This window comes from Pleurodeles waltl, chromosome 9, assembly GCF_031143425.1.
Source record: "Pleurodeles waltl isolate 20211129_DDA chromosome 9, aPleWal1.hap1.20221129, whole genome shotgun sequence".
NCBI lineage: Eukaryota > Metazoa > Chordata > Amphibia > Caudata > Salamandridae > Pleurodeles > Pleurodeles waltl.
Window position 1 is genome coordinate 8,423,750 of NC_090448.1, and position 24,183 is coordinate 8,447,932.

Consider the following 24,183-nt stretch of genomic DNA (forward strand, 5'->3'; position numbering starts at 1 on the left):
CACGCTGTACAACAGCAAGCAGAGTGCACTAACCTGCTATACATCAAACGGCAAGAAAAGTGCACTAATGTGCAATACATTATACAACAGCAAGCAAAGTGTACTAACCTACTATACGTTCAACAAAAGCGACCAAAGTGCACTAACCTGCACCACATTGTACAACAGGAAGCAAAGTGTACTAACGTGCTATACACTGTACAACAGCACGCAAAGTGCACTAACCTGCACCACATTGTTCAACAGCAAGCAAAGGGCACTAACGTGCTATACACTGTACAACAGCACGCAAAGTGCACTAACCTGCCCCACATTGTACAACAGCAAGAAAAGTGCACTACCCTGCACCACATTGTACAACAGCAAGCAAAGTGCACTAATGTGCTACACACTGTACAACAGCACGCAAAGTGCACTAACCTGCACCACATTGTACAACAGCAAGCAAAGTGCACTAACGTGCTACACACTGTACAACAGCAAGCAAAGTACACTAACCTGCACCACATTGTACAACAGCAAGCAAAGTGCACTAACGTGCTACACACTGTACAACAGCAAGCAAAGTGCACTAACCTGCCCCACATTGTACAACAGCAAGAAAAGTGCACTACCCTGCACCACATTGTACAACAGCAAGCAAAGTGCACTAATGTGCTACACACTGTACAACAGCACGCAAAGTGCACTAACGTGCTACACATTGTACAACAGCACGCAAAGTGCACTAACCTGCACCACATTGTACAAGAGCAAGCAAAGGGCACTTACGTGCTACACACTGTACAACAACAAGCAAAGTGCACTAACCTGCACCACATTGTACAACAGCAAGCAAAGTGCACTAACGTGCTACACACTGTACAACAGCAAGCAAAGTGCACTAACCTGCACCACTTTGTACAACAGCAGAAAAGTGCACTACCCTGCACCACATTGTACAACAGCAAGCAAAGTGCACTAATGTGCTACACACTGTACAACAGCACGCAAAGTGCACTAACCTGCATCACATTGTACAGCAGCAAGCAAAGTGCACTAATGTGCTACACACTGTACAACAGCACGCAAAGTGCACTAACCTGCACCACATTGTACAACACCAAGCAAAGTGCACTAACGTGCTATACACTGTACAACAGCAAGCAAAGTGCACTAACCTGCACCACACTGTACAACAGCAAGAAAAGTGCACTACCCTGCACCACATTGTACAAAGGCAAGCAAAGTGCACTAATGTGCTACACACTGTACAACAGCACGCAAAGTGCACTAACCTGCACCACATTGTACAACAGCAAGCAAAGTGCACTAATGTGCTACACACTGTACAACAGCAAGCAAAGTGCACTAACGTGCTACACACTGTACAACAGCAAGCAAAGTGCACTAAAGTGCTATACGTTGAACAACAGCATGCAAAGTGCACTAACCTGCACCACGTTGTACAACAGCAAGGAAAGTGCTCTAATGTGCTTTAGATTGTACAACAGCAGACAAATGTGCACTAACCTGCTTTACAATGAACATTAGCCAGCAAAGTGCACTAATGTGCAAAACCCTGTGCAACAGTAAGCAAAGTGCATTAACCTGTTACACGTTGTAAAACAGCAATAACAAAATATGTTCCGATGCACAAGTCAATTGTACAGAATAAAGCCAATGTTGAAATGCCTTCAGAGACACCTTGTGGATCCCTCTCAATGTCTCTGTGCTCAGAAGCCTCTCACTAGCACCGTGCACACAACCCTTGCACTGGCACCATGAACAGAACGCTCGCACTGGCACCGTGCACACAACCCTCGCACTGGCACGTGCACACAACCCTCGCACTGGCACCATGAACAGAACGCTCGCACTGGCACCGTACACACAACCCTCGCACTGGCACTGTGCACACAACCCTCGCACTGGCACTGTGCACACAACCCTCGCAGTGGCACGGCTCAAAGAACTTATTAACTGACACTTTGCAATGAAACCTTTGACTGGCCCCAGGCATAGAAACCTCTCACTGGCACCATGCGCAGAACTCACACTGGCACCGTGCACAGATTCCTCGCACTGGCACCGTGCACAGAACCCTCACACTGGCACCGTGCACAGAACCCTCGCACTAGCAATTTGCACAGGTCCCTCGCACTGGCACCGTGCACACAACCCTCACACTGGCACCGTGCACAGAATCCGTTTACTGACAACTCCGCATGGTATCTTCTCACTGGCACCAAGCACGGTACCCTCTCACTTATACCGTATAGTGAACCTTTTATTGACAGTGTGCACAGGACCCTCTCATTGGCCCTTGCACAGAAACCTCTCACGGACACTATGCACGGAACCCTCACATCAGTATTGTGCATGGAATGCGTTTACTGACACTGTGCACAGAACACTCTTATTGGCCCGTGCACGGAACCCTCTCACAGGCCCAGTACACAGAATCCTGACAGTGGCACTATGCACAGAGGCCTCTCACAGGCCCAGTGCACAGAATCCTCACAGTGGCACTATGCACAGAAGCCTCACACCGGCACTGTGCACGGAACCCTCTCACAGGCCCAGTGCACAGAATCCTCGCAGTGGCACTATGCACAGAATCCCCGCACTTGGCACTATGCACAGAAGCCTCGCAGTGGCACTATGCACAGAAGCCTCTCACAGGCCCAGTGCACAGAATCCTTGCAGTGTCACTATGCACAGAAGCCTCACAGGCCCACTGCACATATGCACAGAAGCCTCTCACAGGCCCAGTGCACAGAATCCTCGCAGTGGCACCATGCACAGAAGCCTCACAGGCCCCAGTGCACAGAATGCACAGAATCCTCGCAGTGGCACTATGCACAGAAGTCTCACAGGCCTAGTGCACAGAATCCTCGCAGTGGCACTATGCACAGAAGCCTCACAGGCCCAGTACACATATGCACAGAAGTCTCTCACAGGCCCAGTGCACAGAATACTCGCAGTGGCACTATGCACAGAAGCCTCACAGGCCCACTGCACATATGCACAGAAGCCTCTCACAGGCCCAGTGCACAGAATCCTCACAGTGGCACCATGCACAGAAGCCTTTTATTGACAGTGTGCACAGGACCCTCTCATTGGCCCTTGCACAGAAACCTCCCACGGGCACTATGCACGGAACCCTCACATCAGTATCGTGCATGGAATGCGTTTACTGACACTGTGCACAGAACACTCTTATTGGCCCGTGCACAGAACCCTGTCACAGGCCCAGTACACAGAATCCTGACAGTGGCACTATGCACAGAGGCCTCTCACAGGCCCAGTGCACAGAATCCTCACAGTGGCACTATGCACAGAAGCCTCACACCGGCACTGTGCACGGAACCCTCTCACAGGCCTAGTGCACGGAATCCTGGCAGTGGCACTATGCACAGAAGCCTCTCACAGGCCCAGTGCACAGACTCCTCGCAGTGGCACAATGCACAGAAGCTTCACAGTGGTACTATGCACAGAAGCCTCTCACAGGCCCAGTGCACAGAATCCTCGCAGTGGCACTATGCACAGAAGCCTCAGAGGCCCAGTGTACAGAATCCTCACAGTGGCACTATGCACAGAATCCTCGCACTTGGCACTATGCACAGAAGCCTCGCAGTGGCACTATGCACAGAATCCCCGCACTTGGCACTATGCACAGAAGCCTCGCAGTGGCACTATGCACAGAAGCCTCGCACAGGACCAGTGCACAGAATCCTTGCAGTGGCACTATGCACAGAAGCCTCACAGGCCCACTGCACATATGCACAGAAGCAACTCACAGGCCCACTGCACTGAATCCTCGCAGTGGCACCATGCACAGAAGCCTCACAGGCCCTAGTGCACAGAATGCACAGAATCCTCGCAATGGCACCGTGCACAGAAGCCTCACAGACCCCAGTGCACAGAATGCACAGAATCCTCACAGTGGCACTATGCACAGAAGTCTCACAGGCCTAGTGCACAGAATCCTCGCAGTGGCACTATGCACAGAAGCCTCACAGGCCCAGTGCACATATGCACAGAAGCCTCTCACAGGCCCAGTGCACAGAATCCTCGCAGTGGCACTATGCACAGAAACCTCACAGGCCCACTGCACATATGCACAGAAGCCTCTCACAGGCCCAGTGCACAGAATGCACAGAATCCTCACAGTGGCACTATGCACAGACGCCTCACAGGCCCAGTGCACAGAAGCCTTGCAGTGGCACTATGCACGGAACCCTCACATCGGTATAGTGCATGGAATGCGTTTACTGACACTGTGCACAGAACACTCTTATTGACCAGTGCACTGAACCCTTTCACAGGCCCAGTGCACAGAATCCTGGCAGTGGCACTTTTCACAGAAGCCTCTCACAGACACAGTGGAAAGAAGCCTCACAGTGGCACTATTCACAGAAGCCTCACAGGCCGAGTGCACAGAATACTAACAGTGACACTATGCACAGAATCCTGACAGTGGCACTATGCACAGAAGCCTCACAGGCCCAGTGCACAGAATCCTGGCAGTGGCACTTTGCACAGAAGCCTCACAGGCCCTAGTGCACAGAATGCACAGAATCCTCACAGGCCCAGTGCACAGAATCCTCGCAGTGGCAATGTACACAGAAGCCTCGCAGGCCCAGTGCACAGAATCCTGACAGTGGCACTATGCACAGAGGCCTCTCACAAGCCCAGTGCACAGAATCCTCGCAGTGGCACTATGCACAGAAGTCTCACAGGCCCAGTGCACAGAGTCCTGCCAGTTGCACTATGCACAGAAGCCTCTCACAGGCCCAGTGCACAGAATCCTGTGCACAGAACCCTCTCACAGACCCAGTGCACAGAATCCTGGCAGTGGCACTATGCACAGAATCCTCACATCGGCACTGTGCACGGAATGCATTTACTGACACTGTGCACAGAACACTTATTGGCCCGTGCACGGAACCCTCTCACAGGCCCAGTGCACAGAATCATGGCAGTGGCACTATGCACAGAAGCCTCACACCGGCACTGTGCACAGAATCCTCGCAGTGGCACTATGCACAGAATCCTGACAGTAGCACTATGCACAGAAACCTCACACCGGCACTGTGCATTGAATGCGTTTACTGACACTGTGCCCAGAACACTCTTATTGACCCGTGCACTGAACCCTCTCACAGGCCCAGTGCACAGAATCCTCGCAGTGGCACTATGCACAGAAGCCTCACAGGCCCAGTGCACAGAATCCTCACAGTGGCACTATGCACAGAATCCTCGCACTTGGCACTATGCACAGAAGCCTCGCAGTGGCACTATGCACAGAAGCCTCTCACAGGCCCAGTGCACAGAAGCCTTGCAGTGGCACTATGCACAGAAGCCTCACAGGCCCACTGCACATATGCACAGAAGCCTCTCACAGGCCCAGTGCACAGAATCCTCGCAGTGGCACCATGCACAGAAGCCTCACAGGCCCTAGTGCACAGAATGCACAGAATCCTCGCAGTGGCACCATGCACAGAAGCCTCACAGGCCCCAGTGCACAGAATGCACAGAATCCTCGCAGTGGCACCATGCACAGAAGCCTCACAGGCCCCAGTGCACAGAATGCACAGAATCCCCGCACTTGGCACTATGCACAGAAGTCTCACTGGCCTAGTGCACAGAATCCTCGCAGTGGCACTATGCACAGAAGCCTCACAGGCCCAGTGCACATATGCACAGAAGCCTCTCACAGGCCCAGTGCACAGAATCCTCGCAGTGGCACTATGCACAGAAGCCTCTCATAGGCCCAGTGCACAGAATCCTCGCAGTGGCACTATGCGCAGAAGCCTCACAGACCCACTGCACATATGCACAGAAGCCTCTCACAGGCCCAGTGCACAGAATCCTCGCAGTGGCACCATGCACAGAAGCCTCTCACAGGCCCAGTGCACAGAATCCTCGCAGTGGCACTATGCGCAGAAGCCTCACAGGCCCAGTGCACATATGCACAGAAGCCTCTCACAGGCCCAGTGCACAGAATCCTCGCAGTGGCACTATGCACAGAAGTCGCACAGGCCCAGTGCACAGAATCCTCGCAGTGGCACTATGCGCAGACGCCTCACAGGCCCAGTGCACATATGCACAGAAGACTCTCACAGGCCCAGTGCACAGAATCCTCGCAGTGGCACTATGCACAGAAGTCTCACAGGCCCCAGTGCACAGAATGCACAGAATCCTTGCAGTGGAACTATGTACAGAACCCTCTCACAGGCCCAGTGCACAGAATCCTGGCAGTGGCACTTTTCACAGAAGCCTCTCATAGACACAGTGGAAAGAAGCCTCACAGGCCTAGTGCACAGAATACTAACAGTGGCACTATGCACAGAAGCCTTGCAGTGGCACTATGCACAGAAGCCTCACAGGCCCAGTGCACAGAATCCTCGCAGTGGCAATGTACACAGAAGCCTCACAGGCCCAGTGCACAGAATCCTCGCAGTGGCACTATGCACAGAAGTCTCACAGGCCCAGTGCACAGAATCCTGGCAGTTGCACTATGCACAGAAGCCTCTCACAGGCCCAGTGCACAGAATCCTGGCAGTGGCACTATGCACAGAATCCTCACATCAGCACTGTGCACGGAATGCATTTACTGACACTGTGCACAGAACACTTATTGGCCCGTGCACGGAACCCTCTCACAGGCCCAGTGCACAGAATCATGGCAGTGGCACTATGCACAGAAGCCTCACACCGGCACTGTGCACATAATCCTGACAGTGGCACTATGCACAGAAACCTCACACCGGCACTGTGCATTGAATGCGTTTACTGACACTGTGCACAGAACTCTCTCGAAGGCTCTGTGCACAGACCCTCCCTGTGCACAGAACCCCCTCATTGGTCCCGTGCATGAAAGGACAGAGAAGAGGTATATACCTCAGCTGCCTCTGGATTACAGGGACAGTGGGGAAGAGACCGTTGCGCCCCCAGGAGGCGCCGTGGTGTTACCTCAACACCATTTACCTTGTGGGATCCTGAGACCCTCACATGGGTGGCACCCTTGGCAGGCCGGGGGAACAGGGCAGCCCCTGAGGCACCAGAGGAAGCTGCCCACACACCGGGGCTGGCAGGGCCCCTACTGCCAGCACCAGCTCATGAGTCACCTGCCACTGCCCTGGCACCTCAGGCTCTGCCCTCTAGTCTAATATTGGTTTAGGACTGTAGTCATCGCCAACCAACTGCTGGACGCAAGAACTGGTACCACGAGCTGAAACTGCCTCCGTGGATCGTTCCAAACCCCACTTCTGCAGGGCGTGCCACAGCAGAAGAGCCCCCCACTGGGGTGTCAACACGAAACCCAATGCCCCTAGGCATCTCGTCAGGGCGCACCAAGGTGGAGGACTGATGAGGAGGGAGTCAACACTCAACTCAATACCCCTATCCCCACCTCAGGGGGGGATCAACACTTGACTCAATCCCCCTATCCCTACCACGGGGGGAGTCAACACTCGACTCAATACCCCTATCCCCACCACTGGGGGAGTCAGCACTCGACTCAATCCCCCTATTCCCACCACAGGGGGGGGGTCAACCATCGACTCAATCCCCCTATCCCCACCACAGGGGGGGTCAACACTCGACTCAATCCCCCTATCCCTACCACGGGGAGTCAACACTCGACTCAATACCCCTATCCCTACCACGGGGGGGAGTCAACACTCGACTCAATCCCCCTGTCCCCACCACAGGGGGGGGTCAACCATCGACTCAATCCCCCTATCCCCACCACAGGGGGGGTCAACACTCGACTCAATCCCCCTATCCCTACCACGGGGGGAGTCAACACTCGACTCAATCCCCCTATCCCCACCACGGGGGTGCAGTCAACACTCGACTCAATCCCCCTATCCCCACCACAGGGGTGCAGTCAACACTCGACTCAATCCCCCTATCCCCACCACAGGGGAGTCAACACTCGACTCAATCCCCCTTTCCCCACCTCTGGGGGTGTCAACACTCTACTCAATTCCCCTAGTCCCAGCTCTGGGGGTGTCAATACTCGACTCAATCCCCCTATCCCCACCACAGGGGGGGGTCAACCATCGACTCAATCCCCCTATCCCCACCACAGGGGGGGTCAACACTCGACTCAATCCCCCTATCCCTACCACGGGGGGAGTCAACACTCGACTCAATACCCCTATCCCTACCACGGGGCGAGTCAACACTCGACTCAATACCCCTGTCCCTACCACGGGGGGGTCAACACTCGACTCAATCCCCCTAGCTCCACCTCTGGGGGTGTCAACACTCGACTCAATCCCCCTATCCCCACCTCTGGGGGTGTCAACACTCGACTCACTACCCCTATCCCCACCACAGGGGGTGTCACTACTCGACTCAATCCCCCTATCCCTACCACAGGGGGGGGTGGGCGGGGGTGTCAACACTCGACTCAATCCCCCTATCCCCACCACAGGGGTGCAGTCAACACTCGACTCAATCCCCCTATCCCCACCACAGGGGAGTCAACACTTGACTCAATCCCCCTTGCCCCACCTCTGGGGGTGTCAACACTCTACTCAATTCCCCTAGCCCCAGCTCTGGGGGTGTCAATACTCAACTCAATCCCCCTATCCCCACCACTGGGGGAGTCAACACTCTACTCAATGCCCCCTATCCGCACCACGGGGGGTTCAACACTCGACTCAATCCCCCTATCCCCACCACGGGGGGTCAACACTCAACTCAATCCCCCTATCCCCACCACGGGGGGTCAACACTCGACTCAATCCCCCTAGCCCCACCGGTGGGGAGTCAACACTCGACTCAATGCCCCCTAGTAATCACCACTGCCTGTATTAACACAACTCTATATCACTATCCATCACTTCTGGGGCAATCTGGTGCTAAAATGGGGAATAAATACTCAACAATGAGTAGCGAAAAATGAAGTTCAAGCCCGAGTTCGGGAGGGAAATGGTAATACAAATCATACCCGGAGAAGTCGCAAAATACACTTCTAAAGTTACTGCAACTCAAGGGGGTCATTAGGAGTTTGGCAGACGGAAATTTTCACCTGCTAAAACTCCAATGAGGAGGCCACCGCGGTGCTGGCGGTCTCCCCACCGGCCTCATTACAACATTCCCACTGGGCCGACAGGCAGAAACCAAGGTTTCCAGTGGGAAAGGGCTGGCAGCATTGTTCCCGGCTCATAACTGAACTGCAGCAATGCCGAGGCACCAGGGGTGTGCCAGCACCCTTTAAGAGGCACTCTGTTTGCACAGGTTGCTGGGTTGGGGGATCCCTACACTGCCCATGGTCCGGGCATGGGCAGTGTAGGGATCCCCCTGGACTTGTTCTCCGCCAGCCATGAAAAGGCTGGTAGAGAACAAGGTTGTAATCAGCAGGGTAGCGCAGACTTCAGTTACGCCATGGCATTATATCCACGACCGCCGTCACCCCGTCGGGATCACTGATCCTGGTGGAGACCGCCGCCTTTTGGCGGTCCAACCGCCAAACTCTTAGTTTGATGGTTGGACTGTGAAAACCATGGTGGCCAGGCCGCCACCGCGAGTCTGGCGGTCTAGTGTCCGCCTGATTCGGAATTGGGCCCTAAGTGTCACAACAGGCTCCAGCCCAGCGTTAGAGTAAGCAAGCATCATTCCCAAAGCAACCAATGGAGGCAGGGGGCCAAAACCACGCCCAGCTGTGGAGTAAGCAAGCATCATTCCCAAAGCAACCAATGGAGGCAGGGGGCCAAAATGACACTCAGCTGTGGAGTAAGCAAGCATCATTCCCAAAGCAACCAATGGAGGCAGGGGGCCAAAACCACGCCCAGCTGTGGAGTAAGCAAGCATCATTCCCAAAGCAACCAATGGAGGCAGGGGGCCAAAGTGACACTCAGCTGTGGAGTAAGCAAGCATCATTCCCAAAGCAACCAATGGAGGCAGGGGGCCAAAACCACGCCCAGCTGTGGAGTAAGCAAGCATCATTCCACAGCAACCAATGGAGGCAGGGGGCCAAAACCATGCCCAGCTGGGGAGTAAGCAAGCATCATTCCCAAAGCAACCAATGGAGGCAGGGGGCCAAAACCACGCCCAGCTGTGGAGTAAGCAAGCATCATTCCCAAAGCAACCAATGGAGGCAGGGGGCCAAAACCACGCCCAGCTGTGGAGTAAGCAAGCATCATTCCCAAAGCAACCAATGGAGGCAGGGGGCCAAAACCACGCCCAGCTGTGGAGTAAGCAAGCATCATTCCACAGCAACCAATGGAGGCAGGGGGCCAAAACTACGCCCAGCTGGGGAGTAAGCAAGCATCATTCCCAAAGCAACCAATGGAGGCAGGGGGCCAAAACCACGCCCAGCTGTGGAGTAAACAAGCATCATTCCCAAAGCAACCAATGGAGGCAGGGAGCCAAAACCACGCCCAGCTGTGGAGTAAGCAAGCATCATTCCCAAAACAACCAATGGAGGCAGGGGGCCAAAACCACGCCCAGCTGTGGAGTAAGCAAGCATCATTCCCAAAGCTACCAATGGAGGCAGGGGGCCAAAACCACGCCCAGCTGTGGAGTAAGCAAGCATCATTCCCAAAGCTACCAATGGAGGCAGGGGGCCAAAACCACGCCCAGCTGTGGAGTAAGCAAGCATCATTCCCAAAGCAACCAATGGAGGCAGGGAGCCAAAACCACGCCCAGCTGTGGAGTAAGCAAGCATCATTCCCAAAGCAACCAATGGAGGCAGGGGGCCAAAACCACGCCCAGCTGTGGAGTAAGCAAGCATCATTCCCAAAACAACCAATGGAGGCAGGGGGCCAAAACCACGCCCAGCTGTGGAGTAAGCAAGCATCATTCCCAAAGCAACCAATGGAGGCAGGGGGCCAAAACTACGCCCAGCTGGGGAGTAAGCAAGCATCATTCCCAAAGCAACCAATGGAGGCAGGGAGCCAAAACCACGCCCAGCTGTGGAGTAAGCAAGCATCATTCCCAAAGCAACCAATGGAGGCAGGGAGCCAAAACCACGCCCAGCTGTGGAGTAAGCAAGCATCATTCCCAAAGCTACCAATGGAGGCAGGGGGCCAACACCACGCCCAGCTGGGGAGTAAGCAAGCATCATTCCACAGCAACCAATGGAGGCAGGGGGCCAACACCACGCCCAACAGGAACTCCTGTTAAAAGAAACTACTTCACATTTGAATTCTATTTAGAGGTATATGGTTTTGGTGCAAAAACAACAATTATGTTTAATTCTTGATTTTTAATGCCGTAAACTCCAAAATAACATTTTGTTTAAAGAGGGACTGTAATTAAATGCATAACTTAACCACGTTTACTAAAATTAAATACAAATAAAAACCATAGTGAGGGTCAATAAGCTATTAAAATTCATTTAAAATTATATAAAATATATTTAAATTGCCTTATTATTTATTAACATTTAATTTGATGGGTTCATGGGCATTAACGTTTTATCAGCTCCTGATTAATATATATTTTTAAGTTATTCTATATTAGAAAATAAAATATTTCAAATGTTTTTTTTAAAGTTACATTTTTTGTTATATTATTCTGCTTTCCCATAGGAAGATCTCCACCAATAGGTGAAAAGTTACAGGTAGTAACTTTACAGAGTAAATTCTGCTGTAGAAGGCAGCACTGATCTCAGGGGTGGAGATGTGCACACAGCCCACACCCAGGCGTCCATCCCCACTTGGACCTGGTGAAGAGCTAGACAACGGGGAGAGGCTCCAAGCTGTGGGGGAGATGTACACATGCACGTTTACATTTGTGAACTGGGCCTTAGCATCAAGTATGGAGTTACAAATTGCACCTGCAGCTTCTGTCCTGTTCCGGAAACGAAAACCCATGAAATAGGGGGGCTCGACGCACGAGGCGCATAGGAAGTGCTTTGAGATAAAGTCTCCTAAGGAAACCAGGAGTTTCCTGGTGAAAACCAATGGAAGAAAGGAGGCAGGGGTGAAGTGGGATATACCACGTGCTGAAAGAAGTCAGGGGTTGTGGCATAAAGACCTCTGATAGAAGGACATAGGTGTGTTCTGGGATAGATCTCTTGACCCGGTGGGAAGATGACTACCTTGGTGAAGGGGGCAGAGGCCCGGGCATTCTTGGGTGCAGTCCTCATGAAGTGGTACTTCCTGGGGATAAACCCCTTGAAGGAGCGAGACCTCGCCCTCAAGTTAAAGCCCCTTGATGAAGGAGCCAGACCTCGCCCTCAAGTTAAAGCCCCTTGATGAAGGAGCGAGACCACGCCCTCAAGTTAAAGCCCCTTGATGAAGGAGCGAGACATCCCCGCAAGTTAAACCCCCTTGATGAAGGAGCGAGACCATCCCCTCAAGTTAAACCCCCTTGATGAAGGAGCGAGACCATCCCCTCAAGTTAAACCCCCTTGATGAAGGAGCGAGACCATCCCCTCAAGTTAAACCCCCTTGATGAAGGAGCGAGACCATCCCCTCAAGTTAAACCCCCTTGATGAAGGAGCGAGACCTCGCCCTCAAGTTAAAGCCCCTTGATGAAGGAGCCAGACCTCGCCCTCAAGTTAAAGCCCCTTGATGAAGGAGCGAGACCATCCCCTCAAGTTAAAGCCCCTTGATGAAGGAGCCAGACCTCGCCCTCAAGTTAAAGCCCCTTGATGAAGGAGCGAAACCTCGCCCTCAAGTTAAAGCCCCTTGATGAAGGAGCCAGACCTCGCCCTCAAGTTAAAGCCCCTTGATGAAGGAGCGAGACCATCCCCTCAAGTTAAACCCCCTTGATGAAGGAGCCAGACCTCGCCCTCAAGTTAAAGCCCCTTGATGAAGGAGCGAGACCATCCCCTCAAGTTAAACCCCCTTGATGAAGGAGCGAGACCTCGCCCTCAAGTTAAAGCCCCTTGATGAAGGAGCGAGACCATCCCCTCAAGTTAAACCCCCTTGATGAAGGAGCGAGACCATCCCCTCAAGTTAAACCCCCTTGATGAAGGAGCGAGACCATCCCCTCAAGTTAAACCCCCTTGATGAAGGAGCGAGACCTCGCCCTCAAGTTAAAGCCCCTTGATGAAGGAGCGAGACCACGCCCTCAAGTTAAACCCCCTTGATGAAGGAGCCAGACCACGCCCTCAAGTTAAAGCCCCTTGATGAAGGAGCCAGACCACGCCCTCAAGTTAAAGCCCCTTGATGAAGGAGCCAGACCACGCCCTCAAGTTAAAGCCCCTTGATGAAGGAGCGAGACCATCCCCGCAAGTTAAACCCCCTTGATGAAGGAGCGAGACCATCCCCTCAAGTTAAACCCCCTTGATGAAGGAGCGAGACCATCCCCTCAAGTTAAACCCCCTTTATGAAGGAGCGAGACATCCCCTCAAGTTAAAGCCCCTTGATGAAGGAGCGAGACCACGCCCTCAAGTTAAAGCCCCTTGATGAAGGAGCGAGACCACGCCCTCAAGTTAAAGCCCCTTGATGAAGGAGCCAGACCACGCCCTCAAGTTAAAGCCCCTTGATGAAGGAGCCAGACCTCGCCCTCAAGTTAAAGCCCCTTGATGAAGGAGCCAGACCACACCCTCAAGTTAAAGCCCCTTGATGAAGGAGCGAGACCATCCCCGCAAGTTAAACCCCCTTGATGAAGGAGCGAGACCATCCCCTCAAGTTAAACCCCCTTGATGAAGGAGCGAGACCATCCCCTCAAGTTAAAGCCCCTTGATGAAGGAGCGAGACGATCCCCGCAAGTTAAACCCCCTTGATGAAGGAGCGAGACCATCCCCGCAAGTTAAACCCCCTTGATGAAGGAGCGAGACCATCCCCTCAAGTTAAAGCCCCTTGATGAAGGAGCGAGACCATCCCCTCAAGTTAAAGCCCCTTGATGAAGGAGCGAGACCATCCCCGCAAGTTAAAGCCCCTTGATGAAGGAGCGAGACCATCCCCTCAAGTTAAACCCCCTTGATGAAGGAGCGAGACCATCCCCTCAAGTTAAACCCCCTTGATGAAGGAGCGAGACCATCCCCTCAAGTTAAACCCCCTTGATGAAGGAGCGAGACGATCCCCGCAAGTTAAACCCCCTTGATGAAGGAGCGAGACCATCCCCTCAAGTTAAACCCCCTTGATGAAGGAGCGAGACGATCCCCGCAAGTTAAACCCCCTTGATGAAGGAGCCAGACCACGCCCTCAAGTTAAAGCCCCTTGAAGAAGGAGCGAGACCATCCCCTCAAGTTAAACCCCCTTGATGAAGGAGCGAGACGATCCCCGCAAGTTAAACCCCCTTGATGAAGGAGCGAGACCATCCCCTCAAGTTAAACCCCCTTGATGAAGGAGCGAGACATCCCCGCAAGTTAAACCCCCTTGATGAAGGAGCGAGACATCCCCGCAAGTTAAACCCCCTTGATGAAGGAGCGAGACGATCCCCGCAAGTTAAACCACCTTGATGAAGGAGCGAGACCATCCCCTCAAGTTAAAGCCCCTTGATGAAGGAGCGAGACCATCCCCTCAAGTTAAAGCCCCTTGATGAAGGAGCGAGACCATCCCCTCAAGTTAAACCCCCTTGATGAAGGAGCGAGACCACGCCCTCAAGTTAAACCCCCTTGATGAAGGAGCGAGACCATCCCCTCAAGTTTAACTCCCTTGATGAAGGGACTATCCGGAGATAATGGGGTCTGCAGCAGCAGCTCGTTTTTAAAAACTTAAAAAGTCCTCATCTCCACGACCTTCTGAGACTCCGCATTAAATAGTGCAGCCTGGACTGTTTAAAGTGGCAATTAAAAGACCCGTCACTGTGGACACTCGACCAGTTATCCTGTAAAGTACTATGGCTATGTACCTGGAGCCCATATCTGAGCCACGTCATCAGCACAGCACATGGGATCACCCAACGGGTGTCACCAGATGATGGGAGGTGTTGATTCGGATGACGGGGAGATCATGGGTGTGTCTCGGTTGGGAGATGTTGTCTCTGACTCTACACTCAGGTTCTTATGAAGTTGCAGGAAGGGTACGACCTTCGCCGCAGTGGATTTCTCCAGGGCCTGCATCTAAGGCACTACCCTATAGCAGCCCTTGCGGAGCTGGCCAACTGCAGTTCCCGGGAGGCCAAGGATTTGATGGATGTTCATAAGCTATCAGAAATCTATTGTTTGATGGTGGTCACCCCATGGGCTACCTTGGGCCCACTGTGAGAGGCACGAGAGGAAGGCCTGGGACCCCAGATGAAGACCACCGGGACGAGGGGGTGAGCTGCAGGTTCCAGCCATAGAGTTGAAAGGCCTGCACAGAGCCTACTGTGTACTGACAGGTTATGGAGGATGGTTGTGGTGTCCTTGCCCAGCTGGCTGAGATGTTCTGCCTACAGAGGGGTCCTGGTGCCCACCGTCTGGGCCTGTGGGACCCTGCATGCTTGGAGCGGGTGCCGGGTTCAAAGCTCCCAAGAGAACCAATTCACTTTATTGGACATTTCAGCTCACAGCAAGAGCTACAAACTGGCCCGGACGTGGTTGGGTCTTGTGGTGGCCAAAAGCGATACTATTGGGGTTTGAGAGGAGGCGGAGCCCTGCCTTTCAATCTTTTAGAGAGGTGGGGGGGTTGGATCGCTGTGTGGGCCTGAGGAGACCCACATACAAAGTAAGAGGGTCCCCCTAGAAACATCACAAACAACTCTGGCTGGTGTGGTGGCCATACACAGGGATCTTTCTTGAAGCACGTCGGGCCAGCCCCAAAATTCAGACAGTGAAATTGCAGCTTTAGGAAATTAAACATCCGGGGACGAGGTGTGTGCGGTGGGTGTGGGGGGTCGGGGTCGCTGTCGCTTTACACGTGTGACGTTTGAAGATGAGGTTAGGGATATGATGTTTATTGATTAGAGGTGTGGGGACTGCACAACACAGTGCAATTACTTGTGCAAGGCTCCGTTTGTACAACGTGATCACAATAAAACATTTAATTAAAAAGATGAGAGGAATTTCCCTTGCTCTCCACCTTCCCCCAAGAGGGCTGCACAAATGAATCATTACGTAATACTGACCAGTGCCTACAATGCCTCGGATTTGCCCGCCTTATTACGATTGCATTATAGCCTATGGAACTTGTAATTCTGCGGACGGAATATCCATTACGTTTGTGACGGAGTAAACCCCCGCCAAACTCTAAACCACGCCCTAAATTCATATCATCCAAGAATTGAGGAAGGCAAGAGCTAAATGAATTCATTCAAACCAGGCATTCCATATCTGTAGTGCATGTAACAGGAAACGTGATCTCAGTGGTGACATCTAAGAGACAAGTGAAAACACAGATGATGGGCATGGAAGTGCACAAGGCCCGCTCTTCGCCAGGATGGAGAGTGCTGCCAGTTACATACAGGGCTCCTCATAAAGGCAAACAACTCATCCTGGTGCTCCGCCGCTTGCATGTGGCTGCAATTCAAAGACCCACAAACTGTCCAAAATCCTACATAGGACAGATAATAATGTGTGAACCACTTTTTCACAACCTGATGAAGACCCTGGTTAAACAGCGGATGGGTTGAAACGTTTGCCAACTTTACATGCATCATCATGTTGATTTCCCTAGATTACCGGAATTAGTTTGATGTCACATACACAAAACAAATTGGAAAAACAATTATATTGATAGTTTTTCCTCTCCGAACTGCAAATGTTACATATGTAACCATTATAACTCGTGTTTAGGACACATTGATTTAATTTCTCACACCTTTATTCTTCTATATTAATCATTAAATGATCAAATATCCAGCTGCCTTACCTATGATGTACCATTTTTGTAAACTTATGTATCCAAGTTGATCCAGTCTTAGAGACTGGACCAAATATTTACACTTTGTTGGAAGCGTCTGTTGCCTTCAAGGCCTCTGTATGGTTAGCGCCTGGGGATTCACTAAAGACCTCTTCAGGTACCACGTGGTGGCATTGCCCTTCAATGGATTCCTACTTACACCACTAGTCAGGGCCTCATGCAAAGGTGAGCACACGACAGCTAATAAAAGCAGACAAGGCAGGTTTAGAAGGCATTGGTAAGAACGCAGTACATAGGCAGCACTCCACTACCTACCAATGAACGCGATGGCATCCGGAAAGAACTGCGAGAGGTTCTGGCTCCAGTGGTCTGAGATGGGGATCTGCTTGTACTTGAAATCCCCGTTGTGCTCAAACTTGTTGGGCAGGTTGGGCGTCACGTTCAGGATGTACTTGATGTCATACTTGGCCAGGACGTCCAGGTTTGAGGAGTCTTTGGCACTGCCCAGGTACAGGTAGGGCAGGATCTGCACAGGGAAAGTGGACTGATTGTTGGGGAGGGGGCTCTCGAACTCGGTGGCACTGCCCGGCTCCCGGTCGGACTCTCCGTCGGAACAGTCGGAGTTGATGCGAAGCCCCCCAAGGCCCATGACCGAGGTGGGGGGTGACGAGCTAGGGCAGGAGCTGTCCAGGCTCGTCTCACAATGGTCCGGATATTCCAGCTGGAACTTGGAGAAGCCCCCTGGGAAAAGAAGGGGTACACACAAGTTACATCACTTTTTACTCAATAATTTACACAAAGTTGTTACAGCGCTTGTGAACGCAGGCATGGGGCTTCGTAGCACTGGAAATGAATTGCTACATTTCAACCAAATGGGATTTGTAAGATCAGCTTTGGAAAGAGAGAAGAGCAGCAGGACCACTGGATCTGGAAGCTAGCAGTGACAAGCTCGGGGGGCCTGGAATGCTGGTCAGTCTGGATTAACAGCTGGATGGAGGGCCAGGGACCTAGTCACGCTGCAGCCAGGGCCACATCTAGTCTTGTGTGGCATATGTCAGCTTCACCAGGTAGGGCTGAGGCTACACCACATCCAGTCTTGTGTGCGACACGCGTGTGCTTCACCAGGTAGGGACGGAGGATGCAGCCAGGTCTAGTCTGGACACATCTAGTGTGTGTGTCACGCGTGTGCTTCACCGGGTAGGACGGAGGATGCAGCCAGGTCTAGTCTGGACACATCTAGAGTGTGTGTCACACGTGTGCTTCACCAGGTAGGACGCATGATGCAGCCAGGTCTAGTCTGGACACATCTAGTGTGTGTGTCACGCGTGTGCTTCACCGGGTAGGGACGAAGGATGCAGCCAGGTCTAGTCTGGACACATCTAGTGTGTGTGTGTCACGCATCTGCTTCAGCGGGTAGGGACGAAGGATTTAGCCAGGTCTAGTATGGACACATCTAGTGTGTGTGTCACGCGTGTGCTTCACTGGGTAGGACGAAGGATGCAGCCAGGTCTAGTCTGGCCACATCTAGTGTGTGTCACGCGTGTGCTTCACCGGGTAGGGACGTAGGATGCAGCAAGGTCTAGTATGGATACATCTAGTGTGTGTGTCACACATGTGCTTCACCAGGTAGAGACGTAGGATGCAGCCAGGTCTAGTCTGGACACATCTAGTGTGTGTGTCACGCGTGTGCTTCACCAGGTAGGGACGTAGGATGCAGCCAGGTCTAGTCTGGCCACATCTAGTGTGTGTCACGCGTGTGCTTCACCGGGTAGGGACGTAGGATGCAGCCAGGTCTAGTCTGGACACATCTAGTGTGTGTGTCACACGTGTGCTTCACCGGGTAGGGTTGTGTGTGTGTCACGCGTGTGCTTCACCCGGTAGGGACGTAGGATGCAGCCAGGTCTAGTCTGGACACATCTAGTGTGTGTGTCACGCATGTGCTTCAACAGGTAGGGACGTAGGATGCAGCCAGGTCTAGTCTGGACACATCTAGGGCCAGATGTAACAAAAAAGGCATTTGCGATTCGGAAATAGCGATTTTTAAGAAATCGCTATTTCTGATTCGCAAAATGCAATGTATCATATTTGCGAATCGGTAATAGCGATTTCTTAAAAATCGCAAATGCTATTACCGAATCGCAAATTGCGATACAAACCCCATTCGCACGTACGGGCCTGTAGGCCCATATTTGTGAATTTTTTGCATTTCCCAAATTGCGAATTCCTAACTGGAATTCGCAATTTAGGAAATGCAAACTCCAGGGTGCTGGGGGCCTAAGGCCCCCTCTGCTGCACCCCCAAAAAATATTTCAGGACATGTAAGGCGCACACATGCCAAAGGGGCATGTGTGCGTTACATGTCAATTTTAAAAATGCATTTTTAAAATTTGCACATGGTCACCACCAAGTTCAACTTGGTGGTAATAGCGATTCCTTAATGCCCAATTCGCATTAAGGAATTGCTTGTTACATGTTGTTTAGGAATCGCAAATAAGGATTCCTTATTTGCGATTTCTTATTTAGAGAATGGCAGTTTGCGATTCTCTAAACAGACTCGCAAATTTAAGGAATCGCTATTTTAGCGATTCCTTAAATTTGCGTTGCGAATTCCTTTCATAAATACTGAAACTTATTTTTGCATTCGCAAACGGGCATTCGCACCGTTTGCGAATGCAAAAAGGTTTGATACATCTGGCCCCTAGTGTTGTGTGTCACACATGTGCTTCACCGGGTAGGGACGAAGGATGCAGCCAGGTCTAGTCTGGACACATCTAGTGTGTGTGTCACGCGTGTGTTTCACCGGGTAGGGACGTAGGATGCAGCCTGGTCTAGTCTGGACACATCTAGTGTGTGTGTCACGCGTGTGTTTCACCGGGTAGGGACGTAGGATGCCGCCAGGTCTAGTCTGGACACATCTAGTGTGTGTGTCACGCGTGTTTCACCGGGTAGGGACGTAGGATGCAGCCAGATCTAGTCTGCACACATCTAGTGTGTGTGTCACGCGTGTGTTTCACCGGGTAGGGATGCAGGATGCAGCCAGGTCTAGTCTGGCCACATCTAGTGTGTGTGTCACGCGTGTGCTTCACTGGGTAGGGACGTAGGATGCAGCCAGGTCTAGTCTGGACACGTCTAGTGTGTGTGTCACGCCTGTGCTTCACCAGGTAGGGACGTAGGATGCAGCCAGGTCTAGTCTGGACACATCTAGTGTGTGTGTCACGCCTGTGCTTCACCAGGTAGGACGAAGGATGCAGCCAGGTCTAGTCTGGACACATCTAGTGTGTGTGTCACGCCTGTGCTTCACCAGGTAGGACGAAGGATGCAGCCAGGTCTAGTGTGGACACATCTAGAGTATGTGTGTGTGTGTTACACGGGTGCTTCACCGGGTAGGACAGAGGCCGGCAAGGAGTAGTCTGGACACATCTAGTGTGTGTATCACGCGTGTGCTTCACTGGGTAGGGACGCAGGATGCAGCCAGGTCTAGTGTGGACACATCTAGAGTATGTGTGTGTGTGTTATACGGGTGCTTCACCGGGTAGGACAGAGGCCGGCAAGGTGTAGTCTGGACACATCTAGTTTGTGTGTGTGTGTGTTACACGTGTGCTTCACCGGTAGGACACAGGCTGCAGTTATAGTCAGAAACATTCAGTCAGATGTTCACTCGTGTCCTTCAGAATGCGCTGGGCGGGGAGGAACCTTCACCCAGTGTCGAGTACCGAAATGTTTGATTAGGTAGTGTGAAGGGGTGTGTAGTGGGCGGGGGAGGAAATACTCACACATCACTCACTCACAACATTCAGACACCGTGTGCCCAGTGCGGGTCTCACTGGGGCGTGTGTCCGGGGTGATGGCCGCAGATACTCACACATCGCTCACTCACAACATTCAGACACCGTGTGCCCCGTGTGGGCCTCACTGGGGTGTGTCCGGGGTGATGGCCGCAGATACTCACACATCGCTCACTCACAACATTCAGACACCGTGTGCCCCGTGCGGGCCTCACTGGGGCGTGTCCGGGTGATGGCAGCAGATACTCACACATCGCTCACTCACAACATTCAGACACCGTGTGCGCAGTGCGGGCCTCACTGGGGCGTGTCCGGGGTGATGGCAGCAGATACTCACACATCGCTCACTCACAACATTCAGACACCGTGTGCGCAGTGCGGGCCTCACTGGGGCGTGTCCGGGGTGATGGCAGCAGATACTCACACATCGCTCACTCACAACATTCAGACACCGTGTGCGCAGTGCGGGCCTCACTGGGGCGTGTGTCCGGGGTGATGGCCGCAGATACTCACACATCGCTCACTCACAACATTCAGACACCGTGTGCGCAGTGCGGGCCTCACTGGGGCGTGTGTCCGGGGTGATGGCCGCAGATACTCACACATCGCTCACTCACAACATTCAGACACCGTGTGCGCAGTGCGGGCCTCACTGGGGCGTGTCCGGGGTGATGGCCGCAGATACTCACACATCGCTCACTCACAACATTCAGACACCGTGTGCGCAGTGCGGGCCTCACTGGGGCGTGTCCGGGGTGATGGCCGCAGATACTCACACATCGCTCACTCACAACATTCAGACACCGTGTGCGCAGTGCGGGCCTCACTGGGGCGTGTCCGGGGTGATGGCAGCAGATACTCACACATCGCTCACTCACAACATTCAGACACCGTGTGCGCAGTGCGGGCCTCACTGGGGCGTGTGTCCGGGGTGATGGCCGCAGATACTCACACATCGCTCACTCACAACATTCAGACACCGTGTGCCCCGTGCGGGCCTCACTGGGGCGTGTCCGGGGTGATGGCCGCAGATACTCACACATCGCTCACTCACAACATTCAGACACCGTGTGCCCCGTGTGGGCCTCACTGGGGCGTGTCCGGGGTGATGGCAGCAGATACTCACACATCACTCACTCACAACATTCAGACACCGTGTGCGCAGTGTGGGCCTCACTGGGGCGTGTCCGGGGTGATGGCCGCAGATACTCACATATCACTCACTCACAACATTCAGACACCGTGTGCCCCGTGCGGGCCTCACTGGGGCGTGTGTCCGGGGTGATGGCAGCAGATACTCACACATCGCTCACTCACAACATTCAGACACCGTGTGCCCAGTGCGGGCCTCACTGGGGCGTGTCCGGGGTGATGGCCGCAGATACTCACACATCGCTCACTCACAACATTCAGACACCGTGTGCCCCGTGCGGGCCTCACTGGGGCGTGTCCGGGGTGATGGCAGCAGATACTCACACATCACTCACTCACAACATTCAGACACCGTGTGCCCCGTGTGGGCCTCACTGGGGCGTGTGTCCGGGGTGATGGCCGCAGATACTCACACATCGCTCACTCACAACATTCAGACACCGTGTGTCCCGTGTGGGCCTCACTGGGGCGTGTGTCCGGGGTGATGGCCGCAGATACTCACACATCACTCACTCACAACATTCAGACACCGTGTGCCCCGTGTGGGCCTCACTGGGGCGTGTCCGGGTGATGGCAGCAGATACTCACACATCGCTCACTCACAACATTCAGACACCGTGTGCCCAGTGCGGGCCTCACTGGGGCGTGTGTCCGGGGTGATGGCCGCAGATACTCACACATCACTCACTCACAACATTCAGACACCGTGTGCCCCGTGCGGGCCTCACTGGGGCGTGTCCGGGTGATGGCAGCAGATACTCACACATCGCTCACTCACAACATTCAGACACCGTGTGCCCATTTCGGGCCTCACTGGGGCGTGTGTCCGGGGTGATGGCCGCAGATACTCACACATCGCTCACTCACAACATTCAGACACCGTGTGCCCAGTGCGGGCCTCACTGGGGCGTGTGTCCGGGGTGATGGCCGCAGATACTCACACATCGCTCACTCACAACATTCAGACACCGTGTGCCCAGTGTGGGCCTCACTGGGGCGTGTGTCCGGGGTGATGGCCGCAGATACTCACACATCGCTCACTCACAACATTCAGACACCGTGTGCGCAGTGCGGGCCTCACTGGTACGTGTCCCCGGGGTGATGGCCGCAGATACTCACACATCGCTCACTCACAACATTCAGACACCGTGTGCCCCGTGCGGGCCTCACTGGGGCGTGTCCGGGGTGATGGCAGCAGATACTCACACATCGCTCACTCACAACATTCAGACACCGTGTGCCCCGTGTGGGCCTCACTGGGGCGTGTGTCCGGGGTGATGGCAGCAGATACTCACACATCGCTCACTCACAACATTCAGACACCGTGTGCCCAGTGTGGGCCTCACTGGGGCGTGTCCGGGTGATGGCAGCAGATACTCACACATCGCTCACTCACAACATTCAGACACCGTGTGCGCAGTGCGGGCCTCACTGGGGCGTGTCCGGGGTGATGGCCGCAGATACTCACACATCGCTCACTCACAACATTCAGACACCGTGTGCCCCGTGCGGGCCTCACTGGGGCGTGTGTCCGGGGTGATGGCAGCAGATACTCACACATCGCTCACTCACAACATTCAGACACCGTGTGCCCAGTGCGGGCCTCACTGGGGCGTGTCCGGGGTGATGGCAGCAGATACTCACACATCACTCACTCACAACATTCAGACACCGTGCGCAGTGTGGGCCTCACTGGGGCGTGTCCGGGGTGATGGCAGCAGATACTCACACATCACTCACTCACAACATTCAGACACCGTGTGCCCCGTGTGGGCCTCACTGGGGCGTGTGTCCGGGGTGATGGCCGCAGATACTCACACATCACTCACTCACAACATTCAGACACCGTGTGCCCCGTGTGGGCCTCACTGGGGCGTGTCCGGGGTGATGGCCGCAGATACTCACACATCACTCACTCACAACATTCAGACACCGTGTGCTCAGTGTGGGCCTCACGGGGGGCGTCTGTCCGGGTGATGGCAGCAGATACTCACACATCGCTCACTCACAACATTCAGACACCGTGTGCGCAGTGTGGGCCTCACTGGGGCGTGTCCGGGGTGATGGCCGCAGATACTCACACATCACTCACTCACAACATTCAGACACCGTGTGCCCCGTGTGGGCCTCACTGGGGCGTGTCCGGGTGATGGCAGCAGATACTCACACATCGCTCACTCACAACATTCAGACACCGTGTGCCCAGTGCGGGCCTCACTGGGGCGTGTGTCCGGGGTGATGGCCGCAGATACTCACACATCGCTCACTCACAACATTCAGACACCGTGTGCGCAGTGCGGGCCTCACTGGTACGTGTCCCCGGGGTGATGGCCGCAGATACTCACACATCGCTCACTCACAACATTCAGACACCGTGTGCCCCGTGCGGGCCTCACTGGGGCGTGTCCGGGGTGATGGCAGCAGATACTCACACATCGCTCACTCACAACATTCAGACACCGTGTGCCCCGTGTGGGCCTCACTGGGGCGTGTGTCCGGGGTGATGGCAGCAGATACTCACACATCGCTCACAACATTCAGACACCGTGTGCGCAGTGCGGGCC

General features: G+C 53.7%; 1 protein-coding gene across 1 annotated transcript in view; it reads right to left on the reverse strand.

The window, feature by feature from the left end:
* LOC138258827 (dual specificity protein phosphatase 7-like) overlaps positions 1-24,183 on the reverse strand; it is a 65,848-nt gene that overhangs the window by 16,129 nt on the left and 25,536 nt on the right. Inside the window, exon 2 of the mRNA XM_069206098.1 lies at positions 16,998-17,423. Coding sequence (XP_069062199.1) covers positions 16,998-17,423 — 426 coding nt within the window. The remainder of the gene's footprint in view (positions 1-16,997; positions 17,424-24,183) is intronic.